The sequence below is a fragment of the Ammodytes marinus genome, assembly GCF_949987685.1.
Source record: "Ammodytes marinus genome assembly, chromosome: 6".
NCBI lineage: Eukaryota > Metazoa > Chordata > Actinopteri > Uranoscopiformes > Ammodytidae > Ammodytes > Ammodytes marinus.
Genome location: NC_137235.1, coordinates 20666915 through 20683864, shown reverse-complemented (window position 1 = coordinate 20683864; position 16950 = coordinate 20666915). Strand labels below are relative to the sequence as shown.

Sequence of the window (16950 nt, the reverse complement as noted above, 5' to 3'; positions counted from 1 at the left end):
AATTAGCCTATCCTTTTTCCATAGGAACAATCCAAAGAATGTATTGCAGTTTACACATTGCTGCTATAACACCGATGGCTGCCAATTATAGGACAATTTAAACAAATGTTTTTGGTTGAAACTAACTGTCAACGAAACTTTTTTTCATTATATATATATTATAACATTTTGATGAAGGTAACACATTACATACTGTCTTGCTATGAACTTTGTTTGACCTCACAAGAGAGGTACTGTGAATGTCCTTGCAGAAAGGGGTAGAGAGACTCCCACATTCCGTTCTCAGATAAGAACCTCTGCGCAATTAAAACTCATCTTGCAAGAAACTCAATGACCTGGACACACAAACCTAGTGTGTTTTCGCACACACCATCTTCACTGCATATAATCCTGTACATTGTTCAGTTCCTTGTCTCAATCATGTAAGCTACACTTGTGATGCATGTTGATTCCCTTGCATTTGCTGTTGCAAGTAAAAACTCCACCTGCTGCTTTTGAAGAAGCCTTGACTCAGATTCTCTTTATTGAAAACACTTGGGTTGTTTAATAAAATAATTCCTTTAACACTAACAGAAATAAGAAAATACGTCAGAGCAAACAATTTACATGTGTAAAGTAACAATATCTTGATAATCTGAGTTACCATGTCGAAATTCAATGTTTGTTATGCTATGGAAATGGCGTTCTACTTTAGCAGAATGTTATAATTCTGAAAGGGCTGAGGGTAATTGAACGAGGGGAAGTGCAACTACTAATGGGGTGCAGCTACAGCAGGTGAAAAAAGAAACACAAAAGCATGCATGCTTGAGAAACGTGTCAGGACATGAACAAACACAACCACAAACCCAGGTATTAAATAGGCCTATACTTTAACTTATTAAAAAATAAAAAATAAAGCAGAAATGTTCAAAATGTTTCAGATTGAGCACAACGGAGTGTAACTGTTTCAAACATAATCCAACCCTTTGTGTGCCAAATGGTGACAAGATTGGGTTTTGATATTAAACAGTTTTGGCTGGATTATATTTCCTGAGTCATTCCTGCTCACGGAAAACACATGTAGGTAGCTACCTGCTACTTTTGTCTGGGTGTCGTTGTGAAAAGTATTTGAACCCCATGAAAAAACAGGTTGGGTACCTTTTGCAGTTCTTCTACATTCCATTTACTCTGTAATTTTCCTGAGTCTACAAGGTTTAAATTCTCTCTCCCCAATTTCCCTTTGGGGACTATAACTTCTAAAGGCTTTGACATAAGTCTTCAGGTTGACACGACCAGCAGGTCTGACCAGTTTTTCACAAACCTGGCCAATTGACCAACCAGCCAGGTCATACCACAATGAAGCTGACGAGCAGCATCATCCTGTTTTAATTATTGCCGTAACCACCAAAGTCCTGCTTTCTGTATTGTTTCCAAACAATAAAAACAGACCTAAAAAAGTTCTTAATGCAAAGAAAGACACAAGGCACAAAGAAGTTGGAAATAATTGAAGGAACAGATTTGAGTTCAAAGATTAAGAACTTTTTTGTAATGATTTCAGTGCTCTTACAGTGATGAGAGGAGAATGAACTAAGCCTAAATGTTGCAACCAAACATAGGCCAACTTTATAGTTTTGAGGGTAGGTTGGTTTGGTTCTTCATGTAGAGAACCGCCTTTGTGTGAAGAATTTGTTGTTGATGTTGTTTTTTAAGTGTTATTTATTTCAACAATACCACCAACATATTTCAAATGATTTAATGTCATGTGCAGAAATACAAAAAAGTGCAATATTTGGTGCAGTCAATTAGTGTAAATGTATCTTACCAGAAGCTAGTAGCATAGCAAAAGTGCACATTGTGAAAAAACTGTTTGCTTTAGTGAATACTAAAGAAGAACAATGTCTCTGTGTGAACTGATTATTTTGTAGAGATCTGTTGATCTGTTAAACAATTGTGTGAGTGTAAGCGAATCAAAATAAATTGGTAGGTATGCTGGGCTAAGTCAGAAATGTGCTACTATTTTAAAATAATAATGAGCCCTTGCTCCCCCAACTGTCCCTGCAAGTCCCTGGTTGATAAGATAGTTAGTCCCTCTACAAATACATGTATGTGTTTATTGAGGGATGAGCGCACTCACACTCATTGTTGATAGGAGTAATGGGTAAGGGGGGCCCATTGACTGGAGGTTTTCAGGGGCCCAGCCATTTCTGTGGGCAGGCCACACAACACACACACACACACACACACACACACACACACACACACACACACACACACACACACACACACACACACACACACACACACACACACACACACACACACACACACCCTTTCCCTTGTATCAGCTGCATTGCATTTACCAACTTCCTTTTCTTTATTTCTTTTACTTCTCACATCAGTTTTACTTCATCCTTATACATGATTCACACTTCTTATTGGTGAGATTTGGATTTCATGATAAAAAAGGGAAAACACCAGAAGTTTGTTTAATGCTGAGTGACATTTATTAGTCATTGCAATGGAACTAACATTTAGGACAGCTGGGATCCAAATGTCATGTCAAAGGATCCATGTTGGTTCAGTCCAATTTTATCAGATCTGCCCAGGTCAGCAGCTCCCCTCTTTGGTGATCAAAATGTCCAACTTGGTTGTTCTGCGGAGAGAATCACGAAAGGATGTCTGAGATTCAGTTCAACTTTGTATGAATGTCGGGAATAATAACAGGGCAAGTTTTGCGTTATAGGGTTTAAATACATAATAGCAATAGACATAGACAAAGAGCGATGTCCACAAAAGGTTCTTACAGTATATTTCTAGTGAACATATCTTTCCTGTCGTTAAGATTTTACTTTGATTCAGAGATGACAAGAACTGCCCAGACAAAACATATTTTCAGTTGACTATGCTCTCTCTTCAAGCCATGCATGTAATAGAAACATCTTGTGTTAGAACGTTTGCCACTCTGTAATAATGCAAAAGAATCCCTTGATATTTGCTGCCTTTTCCAGGTTTTAGCTCACCAAGATCTATGACTGGCCATTTCTTTCGAGAACTGGCTAATGACCACTATAGTCTAGATGGAAGAATAGGTCCACGCGCATAGGGTGGCTTTTTTTTGCAACCAGTTTTTTTCTAATCCTTGAAGTTACTATTTTAAGATTCTGCCAGGTAACAGGCTGAAATAATGGGTTTTGTGGTTTATTTTTAACAGTTTATTACACTTTTACCAATTTCATTACATTACATTCTTGTAAAAGTAGGATTAGGTCCATTTTTAATTTCAATTGATGTTTATGCAAATGTATTTGGGGTGTTACATAAAACTTTATGTGAGTAAAAGTTTTGGCTCGCGACTTACCTTGCCTGATAGTGAAAAATATGTAAAATTCTGCTAATATTCAATGGTTTTACCATAATTGTGTTCCCTGAATGCCATGTACATGTACTTCAGTAGTTTCCAGCATGTTTTAAATAGTGCCACTGTCTTCCTCATCCTTAAAAATGTAGGATTAGCCACCAGAACCAAGATCCTGGGTGGTCTAGAAGCTAAGCTACATGTAAAATAACAACCGTTGGCCGCCACATGGTGCCATAGGAAACATTGGTGATGGCCCTATAGCCAAAAATCTTCTTTAAGGCCTGCTCTACAGTGTGCCAAAGCTCATATTTGAATCATCAAAAGCACAATTCCTTCATATATTGCACCTATCTGCTGGACTATACAGTATGGCAGGCCCAAGACTCAAGACAAAATTTGAACTACATATACCTATTCCCTGGACTGTAGGGAGTAGGAATATGTAGTTCTTATCAAAATTATAGGTTAGTTAGTTAGTTAAATAGTTAGGTACTGCTAAACAGTTACATTTTTACTAAATGTATTAGTTTATTTATTTAAAAAAAAGAAAATATAGATGTAATAAAAAATGTTTTGCTGTTTTTTCGCTGTTTTTGTCCAGAAAAACAGTGAACATGTACTTGAATGTTAAAAATAACTATTTTACTGAATTCCTTGAGTCAGAATCATGTGGAAAAATTTGTTAATTTGCCTCTGTATGTTTTTTTCTTCAAAAGTTATGCTTTCTTTAATTTTGCTGTTTTCATTTTCGAAATTGGTAAATGTGTAATAAACTGTTAAAAATAAACCACAAAACCCATTATTTCAGCCTGTTACCTGGCAGAATCTTAAAATAGACACTTCAAGGATTAGAAAAAAAACAGGTTGCAAAAATAAAGCCACCCTATGCGCGTGGACCTATTCTTCCATCTAGACTAGGCTACTACCTGTTTCCTGTAAAGACCAAGCGATGCATCCTAGACTAAACCAGAAAGCTTCCAGTCATTTCAATCAGCTGAGGCCTGTTTCAGGTAGCTGGTTTTGAGGCAACCCAGAGTTTGTTCGCTCTGAGTTAGTGGAAACTCTGGGTTTTCCGTTTCAGGTAGCAGGTTCAGCGCAACCGAGAGTCAGTTACTGCGGCAACATAGGCCATGGGTCTAACCTGCTCGGGAGGTGGTTAGACCTACCCTGAGTTTGTTACGCTGCAGCACCGACTGAATAAAGAGTGTCACTGTCACACGCGTCCCTGTACAGTTTGAAGCAAAATCACTCCATAGAAATCTCCATCGGGATGTTTTTATCATTTCCTGATGATTTTACGTTTGACTGATCATTTATCTGATCAGTAGCCTTGTTCTCAGCCCTCGGTCCGTTCATATAGGCGGCCACCTTACACATCGTGACATGCTCTACATTCAGATTAATAAACCTATTTGTATTGTATGCTTTTTAACGTCTGTGCCACTGAACAGATTATGTCAGGTGGATTCATGTAACCATGCGGCTGCACGCGATCGTTACTGTTCACTTGTGCGATCCTAAAGTCACAGACGAGCCTCGTTAAATAGCCTAATATGAATATAAACATTATATAATAATTTAAACTGTGATCACTTGAAGAAAATGGATCTGGTAATCAATCAATCAGGCTCTTCAATGGAAACTGTCACCTAACGTCAGACACATTTAAAAGAAGCGACAGTCTGTTTACTGCACAGTATTAGGCTATAGCTTGCCAACATATTATACAGCGAATATAAAACACTGTCAGCAATGCTGTGCCGCGCCAGCTTAATACTTTACTGCTATTATGCATAACTTTTTAAAATAGACTATGGCTTCTCATACGGAAGCAAAATGATTCTCTTGACAAAAAATGTTGCTCTGTTTTTTTCTGAATTGCCGAGGAGATTAGATCAGAGTTATGAGACAATATCCCCGTTAATTCTTCTCCACACCATAAACTCATTCGTTAATATTTCTAACTCTAGTGGGAGGAGCGGAGATTTTTTTTTCTTTTCTTTTTTGAGAAGTGGAGAAGTGGAAGGATCAATCATTTGTTTCTTCTGTTTCCATGGTGAATCATGTTATCAGCGATCCATTGACGATGGCTTTTACGCACGCGCTCCACCCAGAGTGAACACGCTCAGAGTTGATTTACCCAACGCTGATCCACTGTTCTGAAACCGAAAACCCAGAGTTGCTCATCAACCCAGAGTGCAGGATTTAACTCAGAGTAGGCTATGTAAAACCAGCTACCTGAAACAGGCCTCTGCTGTTCAGTATTGTGACTGTATTATCATCATATACCACCAGAGGTCGCAACTGACACTTTATCCCTCTATCAGAGTAAATCTGTTGGATGTTGTTTTAACAAAGTGTGTGAATGCTGTGAGAGTGCTGCAGCTTTGTGTGCTCACTGTCTCTGGGCGCACAGCATACACTCATTGCCGTAGGTGATTCCATCACTGCCGCACACAGGTTCGTAGTTTCGGGGGCATAGCATATGCTCCGCCATTTCATCACAGGACGGCTGTCCCGAGAATGAAAACAAAGAAAACACAAAGGAGGTGCTGAGACTTTCCTCCTTTCATATTTACGTTGATACACACATTGTATGGGTGTTACCTTTCTCTCTCTCCAACACACAGTTCAAACAAAACCCACCTTTCTCAGCAGTCCAGAGTTATCTCCTGCATCTGTGAAGAGAGCACGTGACTTCTTAGACCATAAACATATTTATAGTTGACTCCATATGCCATACATTCCTGTTTATATACAGCAACCAACCCACCTGATACAGAAACAGAAATATCATGTTTAACTGACTACACAGCCAATTCAACTAGCCTAAATGATTTTATGTTGTTAAAGTCCTGATTATTGATATTTGTGATCTGTCATTGTTAAAGAGTTACTGAACCCCAAAACCACTTTTTATAGGCAGGGGTTCTACAGGCACCATACGATTCAGTCTTTGTTTTTTGAACAGCAATTGCTATATATAGGCCTACTTAAAACCTTAATACATAACACCCCTATAGACTATATCAACGAGAAAGCGAAAAATATCTTAAATCAATTTGATAAGTTACCTGCAGCGACGCAGATGAGCAGGAGACCCAGAAAAACAACTCTTCCAGTCATGGTGTTGGTGGATGGATAACTTATCTGAATGTGTCTCTGAATTTTCCAGCGATCCAATTGTGTGTGGGTGGAAAGTAAACACATGCTGCGTTCCCATAGATAGTAAAGTGCGTTCCATTACCCGTTCAACATGCCCTCGTTCACTTGCCCTCGGCACTTACCCTCCTACATTCACTGGATTGACTATTTCCATAGTCAATCCAGTGAATGTATTGCAGTTTACACATTGCTGCTTTAACACCGATGGCTGCCAATTATAGGACTATTTAAAACAAATGTTTTTGGTTGAAACTAACAGAAATAAGAAAATACGTCGGCGCAAACAATTTACATGTGTAAGTTCCAATATCTTGATGAACTGAGTTCATGTCGATATACAATGTTTGTTATGCTATGGAAATGGCTTTCTGCAATATAGGTTACCTTAGCAGAATGTTATAATTCTGTATTATTTGCATTCAGGACTACCTATGTAACTGACGGTCCATTGTGAATACAAGGGCAAGTGGGTTCCATTTAAATCCCCCGCTCCTCCCCTGCCCACTCTCCCTCCACGCTCCAAGTTCCCTCCGTGCAACGTATGCTGGTACGTCATACCAAGGGCTGAGGGGAAGTGAACGAGGGGAAGTGCAACTACTAATGGAATGCAGCTACAGCAGGTGAAAAAAGAAACACAAAAGCATGCATGCTTGAGAAACGTGTCAGCACATGAACAAACACAACCACACACCCAGGTATTAAAGTGGTATAGGCCTACTTTAACTTATTAAAAAATAAACTTTAACTATAACACCAAAACCAGTAGCCTGTACTTAGGCTGAGGCTGTTTGCATTGGAAACGGTAACGGTGCAATCGCAGAAATATTTTTTCAGAAGCATCATATCATTACATGATAACAGCAAACACAGGCTTGAAAAGTACACTTTTGAAACCTCCATCCAGGGTGAATAGGAATCTTTTGAAAACACAACTGCAGCGGCACCCTGTGAACTAGTGAAACCGGTCTCTGTGTTTACGCTGGAGTCACTAAGGCATGGAAGATAAAGGGATGCTCAATTGTATTGAAAGCCTTCTGAACATTTAAGAAAGGAATACAACTGTCATCAAACATAAATCTGAATAGTCAATTATGTCCAGAACTAGTCTGACATTATTGGAAATGTGTCTGTGCAAACACTTTATAATCATTATTAAGAAGGCAGATTGGACGCCAGTTATCAATACACTTTAACTACACTTGTACCACCTATAGACGTGGTGCAAAAGTATCTGCAAGAAAAAGCACAGCCGAGACTGGTAGCAGCAGATTCAAGTTGTATCGATGGACTTGTGCTCGCTCATTAAAATGCTGAATGAACATAGCGATCATCTAGATAATTGTATTTGTGAGGAAATTTTTCACAGGTGTGCAACTTCTGATGCATTAGTTCACATTTGGGTTTACGAATGCATGCTTGTTGTGCATGTTCTCAGATTATGAAACATGGGTGTGCGAACGTGTTTTGCACCAACTGCAATGATTGTGGCAAAAGTGTCAAGTGCATGACTCTTTGAAGTTGTGATGCACAGGATAGGATGTAACAAAAGACTTGTGAACTCGTAGCCCCTATTTTGTGTTTACAATAGTAGAAACCTATTTATGATTTCAAATGTACTTTTACACATTTGTAACTTTAGTGTATGAATGCACACTCTGCAGTTACATGTGCTAAAGATTTTTGCTACAATAATAACTTCATACAGGAAGCCCAGGCAGCAGTGCTCTAGTCATAGGAGCATGTATTCTGTTTTCTACGAGTACTAGGCGGTGAAAAAAGAGGACCGAAAACTTGTCATTTGCAATACTTGTAACCCTGAGCTCACATCAAAACCTCAATGAACGTTAGTGGCATTGATTTTCGGTTACAGTAAACGGATAGTGTCACCTCCAACTACTGTCTTGGCATGCATAGCCTACTACAGCGATCCAGGCCCGTTTTTCTGAAACATGCATGTTCATGATGGAAGTTTAAAAAAAAGTTGCGTCTGAACGTGGAAACATTTGAAAACGCAAAGGGAAAACCTTTCCGTTTTCACCGTGTAAACATGGTTAAAGGTATATAAGGCAATATATTTATGTTAATATACATGTTAAATCGCTCTATTTTCATACAGTGATTACTTATATATAGTGTGCGCATTTCATAACTCCGATCTCTTAATCACCAGCGCTGCATGTAATCGGCAAATTACTGGGATCCAACAACTGATATCCAATCAGAAGAGAGAACGCTACAAACTGGCACCCGTCTCACTGCCGGTGCACGTTCAGAGCGACAGATGGGTGAATGTTTATGCGCCGACAATGGCGGAGCAGGTAAAAATCCTTCCCAATGTCTGTTCTGATGATTTTTATCATGTTTTATCGCACTTACGGATCTGAGATGATGCTAGATAACTCGCTGCTTGAAGACCGCAGTGCATTAATGTGGTGACGTAGAGACGAGGGAGGGGACTGCTAACTGCAGTAACTGACAGGAAGTTAGCTAAAAGAACCATTTCGCTCACTGAACCTTTAAGTAAAACATTTTTTTTAAACAATATAACAATGTACCCATAACTAACTTCATAATCATCTAGGTGTATATAGGTAGGAAGGTTTGGCGTTGAGGGCGTAGAACTTTATGGGGCTGAGTGGGTTTCCCTTCAGCCATGCAAATGCTCACACTGGGGCTGAATAAGATCAGGTGCATCTACTCCATAGGTGTAGATGGAGGATTGCTGAGTGGTTTGGCTCTTTTCTATAGCTGCCCCAAAATCCTGTTGGGATATGTGGTCCTAAGAGTCTCTAGGAAAACGCATTTGGGGTCATCCGAAAATTGCAGGAAGCGGGGACATAGGGCGATAGGTTTCAAAGGAGCTGACTTCTAGGATAGACCTGATAACTGGAACTTGTTCTGGATAAGAAAAGCTTGATATCATGCCGTTGGTCGTCTATATGATTGTTTAGATTGTCAAGGGCTTGGGGCCCGGTGTCAGGATGGTTGTAAAGGAATTGGGAGCGTTGGCTCTTGGATTCAGTGGCAGGCAGTCTATCTATCACAGCGTGTGGAGGGGCATTCACACTCCTTTCCCTTGTATCACCTCCATTGCATTTTCCAAGTTCCTCTCCTTTATTTCTTCTACTTCTAGCATCAGTTTTACTCTGTCCGTAACTGGATTCACACTTCTTATTGATGTGAGAGACTTATTGTATGTTTTTAAATATATTATAAGATTTGGATTTTCATGACACGAAAGGGAAAACACCAGAAGTTTGTTTAATGTTGAGTGACATTTATTTGTTTATTAGTCATTGCAATGGCACAAACATTTAGAACAGCTGGGATCAAACTGTCACGTCAAAGGATCCATGTTGGTTCAATCCTTTGTACTGTTATCAGATCTGCATTGGTCACCATAGCGATCACATCATCCCCTGCCCTGGTCAGCAGCTCTCCTCTTTGGCGATCAAAATGTCCATCTTGGTTATTCTGCGGAGAATCATCAAATCATATGTATGGGATTGTGTTTTAGCTGAGATTCAGTTCAATTTTCAATCAATGTCACTGATTGGAGAGTCAAAAGATTTTTCCCGGGAACCCAAACCTCACATAAACTCAAAATGTGCCTAAGAGGGGACGTAAAGTCGGCAGTGATGATATACTTTAATATAAACTGTGAAAAAGCCTTCATGGAGGATCTTTAACCAAATTTGTTTACAAAAAACTCTTTCTAAAAAGAGTAATATATTTTAAGCCAAAGTTTTTAAGATAAAATGTATTATAGGCTATTAACTTAGACATAGAGTAGTTGAGACCAGCAAGAGCTGAGCCAGACAAACAACATTTTTAATTGAATTAGTTCTCTGTAAGTAGGGACATCTGTAAATTTGATTCAGAATGTTTGCCAAAAATCCATGCACTAATGCATTTTAGTGCTGACTAATGACCACTACCTGTTTCCTGTAAAGACCAAGCGGTGAATCATAGACTAAACCGGGCTGCTTCCAGTCATTTGAATCAGCTGCTGTTCAGTACTGTGACTGTAATCTTTAAAATCATTCTCTGGTGGTCGCCACTGGCACTTTATCCCTCCATCGGAGTAAATCTATTGGGTGTTGTTGAAGCAATGTGTGTGAATGCTGTGAGAGTGCTGCAGCTGTGTGTGCTCACTGTCTCTGGGCACACAAGGTACACTCGTTGGCGTAAGTGTTTCCGTCACTGCCGCACACAGGAGCCAGGTTGAGGGGGCATGCCACAATCTCCCCCATGTCAGCACAGGAAGGCTGCCCCCCCAAAAAAAAACAGAAAACAGTTCAAAACACAAAGGAGGTGCTGTGACTTTCCTGCTTTCATATTTACGTTGATACACACATTGTATGGGTGTTACCTTTCTCTCTCTCCAACACACAGTTCAAACAAAACCCACCTTTCTCAGGAGTCCAGAGTTGTCTCCTGCATCTGTGAAGAGAGCACGTGACTTCTTAGACCATAAACGTATTATTAATTGACTCCATATGCCAAAAATAGCATAAGCATGCAAAACTGAGCACACAGCCACTTCAACTATAGCCACATGAATTTATGTTGGGATTAAAGTCCCCTTTATTGATTTATGATATATCGTTGGTAATACACTGCAAATAAAGGTAGAGTATTGCGTAATACTGACATTACGTACTTGTTTATTTGACTCAGTTTCACCTTGTTCTTTTTACGCTTACTAATCAGTATCAACAAAGCCACATCGAATCTCCTCTGCCACAATAAAACATGAAAACGTCCATTGAGGGGGAATACTTTTTTTTACAGGCACCATACATGGCTTCTAAACAGAAATATTGCTTTTTAGACTAAAGCCTTTAACAAACCTCAAATTAGAATGCAAAAAATACCTTCAATACATTTCCTTAGTTACCTGCAGCCACGCAGATGAGCAGGACACCCAGAAAAACAACTCTTCCAGTCATGATGTTAGTGGATGAATAACTTATCTGAATGTGCCTCTGTATTTACCAGCAATCCAATTGTGTGTGGGTGGGAACACAGCAGGTGAGAAAAGACACACAAACGCATGCACACTCTAGAAACGTATCAGCACACATGAATACACAGGAACCCAAACCCAGGTGATAAAGTGGTATACTATAATTCAACTGTGTTAAAGCTAATAGCAGTACACTTAAAACAAATAATCCAAAGGTATTTTTAACATTTACCTTAAAGTGTACTTCTAAATAGAGGTCATTTAGTTCATCTACATATTACTAAAAATAAATGTACTGATTCTGCAATACCTACAGTAGTAGGGGAGAACGGGGTAATTTGTCACATGGGTTGGATGTCACATTCGTTATATCTCGCCACCAGAGCGCGCTAGCTCTGAAATGTTGATATAAAAAAGGTCCAGAATTGGGATCAGAGGTCACATACATAGACTTCCTTGGAGGAAGACAGCTGCATTTCAGGTGAGAGGATGTTTTGTGTTTTTCATGTCAAATTCAAAATATTTTGCTTCTCAGTATTTTTCTTCTAGGCTTTTACACAATGGGTTTATAACAAAACACTTGTTACCCTCAGAAAGTGTGAAGGGTAAACTATAGTTTAGATTGTGGTTAGCAAGCTAATTAGTTGTCAGATGGTTGTTGGCCTTGATGCTAGCAAGAAATTCAAGTTGGGGTTGGTCGTCAAATTTTTTGGGGGGTTGGTTGTCACATGTTATCTCAAGGCTGCAGCCAGAAAAGGAACCCAATAACGAAATAAATTGTCAAGCTGTATCCTCACTGACACCCCAGAGAAGGAAAGAATAGAGCAGGAAAAGGCAGCTAGCAAGCAAAAGAAAAAAGGGCAACAAAATCAAAACAACCCAGTGCATCCCAAACTAGACCAGCTGCCAAGGCTACAGAACGTTATGTAGGCCTATTTGTCAACTTCACAATGCAATTAAACATTCAAATTTGGTTCTGCCTCCTTGCCTTCTTTTTAAGATTTTTCCCATTAAGATAACATTGTGACAAACAACCCCATAGTGTGTGACAACCGACCCCTTGATGGGGTTGGTTGTCACAATGTGTCAGAGTGTCTTTGATGGTAAATTACTTCTTCATTACAATAAGTTGGAAAAAAAGAGAGACACACATTTCTAGCCAACACCTTAAGCTTCAATTTAATGTAGGAATGGCTATTGACAGATGTTTTGGTGATGAGCAATTCTCACTAGAGTAAAAAGTGTGCCTACTTACCCCGTTCTCCCCTATTTGTACTTTAGTATATTTACTTGATATTTAATGGTGTCTCAAAATAGAAGTAAAGTACACTTAGGTTGAATTCAGTATGTCTTTAACAAACATTGCACTTTTGATATTAATCATGTAGGCCTACTTATTAAAGTATACTAAGTATATCTAAATCAAGTTTACTTCAGTGTACTTTTTTTCTTTTCTTTTTTACCTGGAGACATAGTAAACATGTCACAACCACATTCGCTTTTCTGAATCTACTGCGGCAAAACAAATCACATTAGGAGTCTTTTTTTTTCAAAACATACGAATTCTTTATTTATTAATGCAAAGAGTAACAATACACAATGATGTAACAGACTCAAACAGCTGTTTAATACTTAAATGTAAACAAATAATAATATTGAGCACAAGCAGAGAGAAATCACCACCTTCCTACTGTCCTGCAATTCCCTCCTTAGCTCACCACTGTCTCTGCTTTTCACAATTTCACTAATTTCTCTCAATCCCATTGAGAGCCTCCCTTCTCTGTTTCAAGTGTCAGACAAAATGTTTAAATGCAGTGGTGTTACTCCATGTTGTCTGAATTGTGTAGCCGTGTTGCAGAGCAGAGATTTGCTTTATAAAGTATTTTTATTTGTTATTTCCAAAATCCACACCTCTACGTCTTTGATACGGCAGGCTATGTAGTCTATAAAGTGCTCACGTTTAGCTGAGGGTGCATCTGGAGCCCCGCAGCAGTGATTAGATACCCGAGATAACGGAAACCGATTGGTTCTAGGTTTTCTATATGACACAGAGCACCCGTAATGACATCATGTCATCAATTTTAACCCTTGATGTGACTTCAAGCACAACTCTAATTGACCTGGTCCCTGTTCGTTTGTGTGAAGTCAGGCCTTTGGACCGGATGACATCCTTTTGTGTCAAGTATCTCAACCTCACATCTAACATGTGAGCGACTGACAACTTGAGTGTGTGGCAGTTTATTAATGCAGACAGACATTAGAATTTGGCAACATCACCAGAAGATAGAAGAAGTTATGCAGTCTGATGGCGACTGAAAGGAGAAAGTGAGGGGAGGATTTCTGTAAGTGAGTGAGCTGATGGAAAAAGTACTTCAATCAAAAAACCTGCCTCCTCGACATTATGCTGGTTGATACATATTCAGCTCCATTTGGCACAGATAACGTTTGTTCACTCCACTGGTAAAGTTTTTTTTTTCTTTTTTCTGACTCGACATCACAAGATTGCTACTGTACATAACATCCACATCGGTGCTGGCTCAGGTCAGAAGCATTCCTGTCTTGCCCATCACAATAGCATATATAAAAGCAAAAATAACTGAGCAGGTCACAATCTTTAGACCCCACACAAGTATTATGTATGTAAGGGAGCTGTAGATTTTTAAATCTGCAGGAACATTTCCATCTGATTCATCTCATCGCCAAAATTATTATCAATATAATTTTTTTTTACAACAGAAATTTAGATTTAGACTCCACATCTACATATGCGCCAGTAATCCAACAACAATGAAGCCTTATTCAGTCGTCTCTAGTCCTTTACAAGCTGTTCTGACGGCATGCTTAAGGACACACACACACACGCAGTGGTGCTGGCAGTCCGGGTGTGTTGCCAGGTGGAAAGCATGCGGTGGAAATATACTGTATATTTCCAACTTCTAAAAACCAGTTCAAAGTCTTCAGCGATCCTTCATCTTCCTCTTAAAGTTGCCAGGTCTGCGATGGTCACCTGCTGTCTGTTCTGATGATCCTTTAGTTCCATTTAAAGAAGGACGGGGCGGTATAGCAGACTGCATCGCCATGTACAGACACAGAGCAACCACAAGATTTTTTTTTTCTATGTTTTTGACAATTAAAAAATTGTCCAGTTTCATTCATCATCTTCACAATAAGCAGTTTTTTTGTGCTTTGATGCATGATGGTATCAGTCTTATACATTCCTTGGCAGCCTACGTACATAGTTGTTTTTGTTGTTTTTAATGGAGTGCTGATATTTCTCTCTCCACCGTGATACAGTATAGGCACTGTGCTGGAAAATGTCAAAGACATCAAGGACAACACATGAAGAAGACAACATGGTTATCAATATTAATTGTTATCCAAACAAAGAAAAAAAAAACTCCATAGAGGTTATGTTTGTCTATTACAATGAAATGATCTTAAACCAATCAAATTAGTAAAAATTATTATGTTGAATGGTTGCATGTTTGGGAATGAAATCAGTTGGACTATAAAATGCTTCTTTTTCTTTACCATCATCTGCATTATAAAACAACTGAGTTTGGTAACAAAGAGCAATCAAGAGCCGTTTGATCAGGTAGAAAACATTGTCAATTGTTGTTTCAGGCAGTGATGAGAAGTTTTTTTCTTTTGTTTTACGCCGCTGTGAATTCACAAAACAGAGTAGCACATACACAATCCCATTGACTTCGGCTAACTACTGTAAGGAACGGGGGTTTAAAAACTAGAGATATTTTCTTCTGTCATCTCCGATGCCGTGTCCACTGAGGGCCGCACGCTCTCCAGTCTAACACAGCAGCATAATCCTGCTGTCACTTTAAGTGTTCTGAGTCTCCTCCTCCATCCTTCCATCTAGTGAAGGAGAAGCACCGGGCTCCAACCCTCGCAGGAATATCTCCTCATCTTAAATATATTCATATGTTTCTTGCATTGATTTGCATTGAGTTCTTCATTGTCTCAGTGTCAGTCACAAAACCTGCAGTCTCTGCCTTTTCAAGAGGCTGTGCGATGAATTGCAGGGCCACTGAGAAATGATAACAATTAAAAAAGACTAAAAAATAGAAATAAAAAAATGAAATAGTCCATCTCCCACACCCAACCCTTGTGGGTTAGTGGTCCCTATTTTCTGGGTTGGGGGAGGGTTGGTAAAGCATGGAAACTCCCACTGGTGGTAGTTTATGTTGTGCATTCATACGCAGCTCTCCTTGGCGCTAGTGTCTGTGAGGAAAGTGTTTAGCTTGGAAACGTCCACTACCACCGCATCCCGCTTGTTCAGATGGATGTCTCTCAGATGGTCCTCGTCACTTTGGTCCTTGGCGAAATTTACAAACACCTGCAGGAAGAGGGAAAGAAGAAGAGGGAGGAATTAGACTGAGTCAAAAATGAAATGCATTGTCTAGTTATAGCCAGAGCCTATAGGGTAAACTTGCTTACTTGGTCTAGGGTTGTCTGTGAGACAGAGTAGTCTTCTATGCTGAGTGTCTCCTTGTTGCTAGAGAGCAGGGAGAAGATGCGGGCGAGGGAGGTGAGGGAGGTGGGCAGCTGGTACTGCAGCATGTTGCGGTGTTTCTCCTTCAGCGTGCTGCCAGGAAGCTCCCGCTCTATGAAGCCCATCACCGGCCTAAGGTCTGGGTCTGGGCCTGCCACACGCAGGATGATGGTGTAGCCATCGCCAAACCTGATAAAGAGAAATGAAGCATGGTTCATTCAGCTGAACTGTTTAGTCTGTGGGGACAACTGTTATATTTTAATTTTTCTTGTGTGTGTAGTAACCTTTTGTGAAATGCCAATCTGGCACGTGATCTCACCTGTTTTTGAGATGTTGCACACTGCCCAGACAGCGGAACCTGCCGTTGACCATGATGGCCATTCTGGTGCAAAGCGCTTCACACTCCTCCATGCTGTAAGAAAACACACACAGGAGGTAAGTCACTTTAGGGTAAACACACACATGTATTACAAAAATAATAGTTCATAACACGTTGATATGTAATTATATGCCTCAGTTCATTAAACAAGTGTGACTGAGATGCCCAGTCTAACCTGTGGGAGGTCAGGACTACAGATCGTCCCTCTTTGATGATGCTCAGGATTGCGTTCCACAGAGCACGGCGGGCCTTAGGGTCCATGCCTGTTGTTGGTTCATCCTGTGAACAGGAAACAAACAGACACATTTAGCTGCTGCTACAATGTTCTGTTGGACTATTAATCCACTCAATGCAAAATAATGCAGAAGCGTGTGTTTGAACTTGTTCCACTGACCAGAAACACTACAGGCGGTCCGCCTATGAGAGCGATGGCAGTAGACAGCTTCCTCATATTTCCTCCACTGTAGCTGCCTGCTGCCTTGTCCACATATTTGACCAAGCCCAGTTTACGGATGCCCCACTCCGCCACCTAGTGGACAAAATAAAATTTCACAAGTGTCAACTATTTTTTTTTTTTCAAACTTTTGTACAAA

At 39.8% G+C, this 16950-nt stretch overlaps 3 protein-coding genes across 5 annotated transcripts in view; all 3 read right to left on the bottom strand.

Annotated features, from left to right (window-relative positions):
- Positions 1–2469: 2469 nt before the first annotated feature.
- LOC307252154 (putative pancreatic secretory proteinase inhibitor) lies at positions 2470–6519 on the bottom strand. The gene is made up of 4 exons (XM_080029737.1): positions 6412–6519; positions 5984–6015; positions 5737–5849; positions 2470–2632 (listed from the first exon to the last, which is right to left on the bottom strand). The coding sequence occupies exons 1-4, from the start codon at positions 6461–6463 to the stop codon at positions 2587–2589; spliced, it is 243 nt and encodes an 80-aa protein (XP_079885863.1). The 5' UTR covers positions 6464–6519; the 3' UTR covers positions 2470–2586.
- A 3334-nt stretch (positions 6520–9853) lies between these two features.
- LOC307252155 (putative pancreatic secretory proteinase inhibitor) lies at positions 9854–11495 on the bottom strand. The gene is made up of 4 exons (XM_080029738.1): positions 11403–11495; positions 10914–10945; positions 10658–10770; positions 9854–9976 (listed from the first exon to the last, which is right to left on the bottom strand). The coding sequence occupies exons 1-4, from the start codon at positions 11452–11454 to the stop codon at positions 9931–9933; spliced, it is 243 nt and encodes an 80-aa protein (XP_079885864.1). The 5' UTR covers positions 11455–11495; the 3' UTR covers positions 9854–9930.
- Positions 11496–13036: 1541 nt separating this feature from the next.
- Positions 13037–16950, bottom strand: part of LOC307251938 (phospholipid-transporting ATPase ABCA1-like) — a 44302-nt gene continuing 40388 nt past the window's right edge. For all 3 annotated transcript variants that reach the window (XM_080029400.1, XM_080029401.1, XM_080029402.1), the window contains exons 45-49: positions 16752–16886; positions 16533–16636; positions 16298–16390; positions 15924–16167; positions 13037–15822 (exon numbers count right to left, since the gene is read on the bottom strand). In XM_080029400.1, coding sequence (XP_079885526.1) covers positions 15679–15822; positions 15924–16167; positions 16298–16390; positions 16533–16636; positions 16752–16886 — 720 coding nt within the window. In that variant the 3' untranslated portion in view covers positions 13037–15678. The remainder of the gene's footprint in view (positions 15823–15923; positions 16168–16297; positions 16391–16532; positions 16637–16751; positions 16887–16950) is intronic.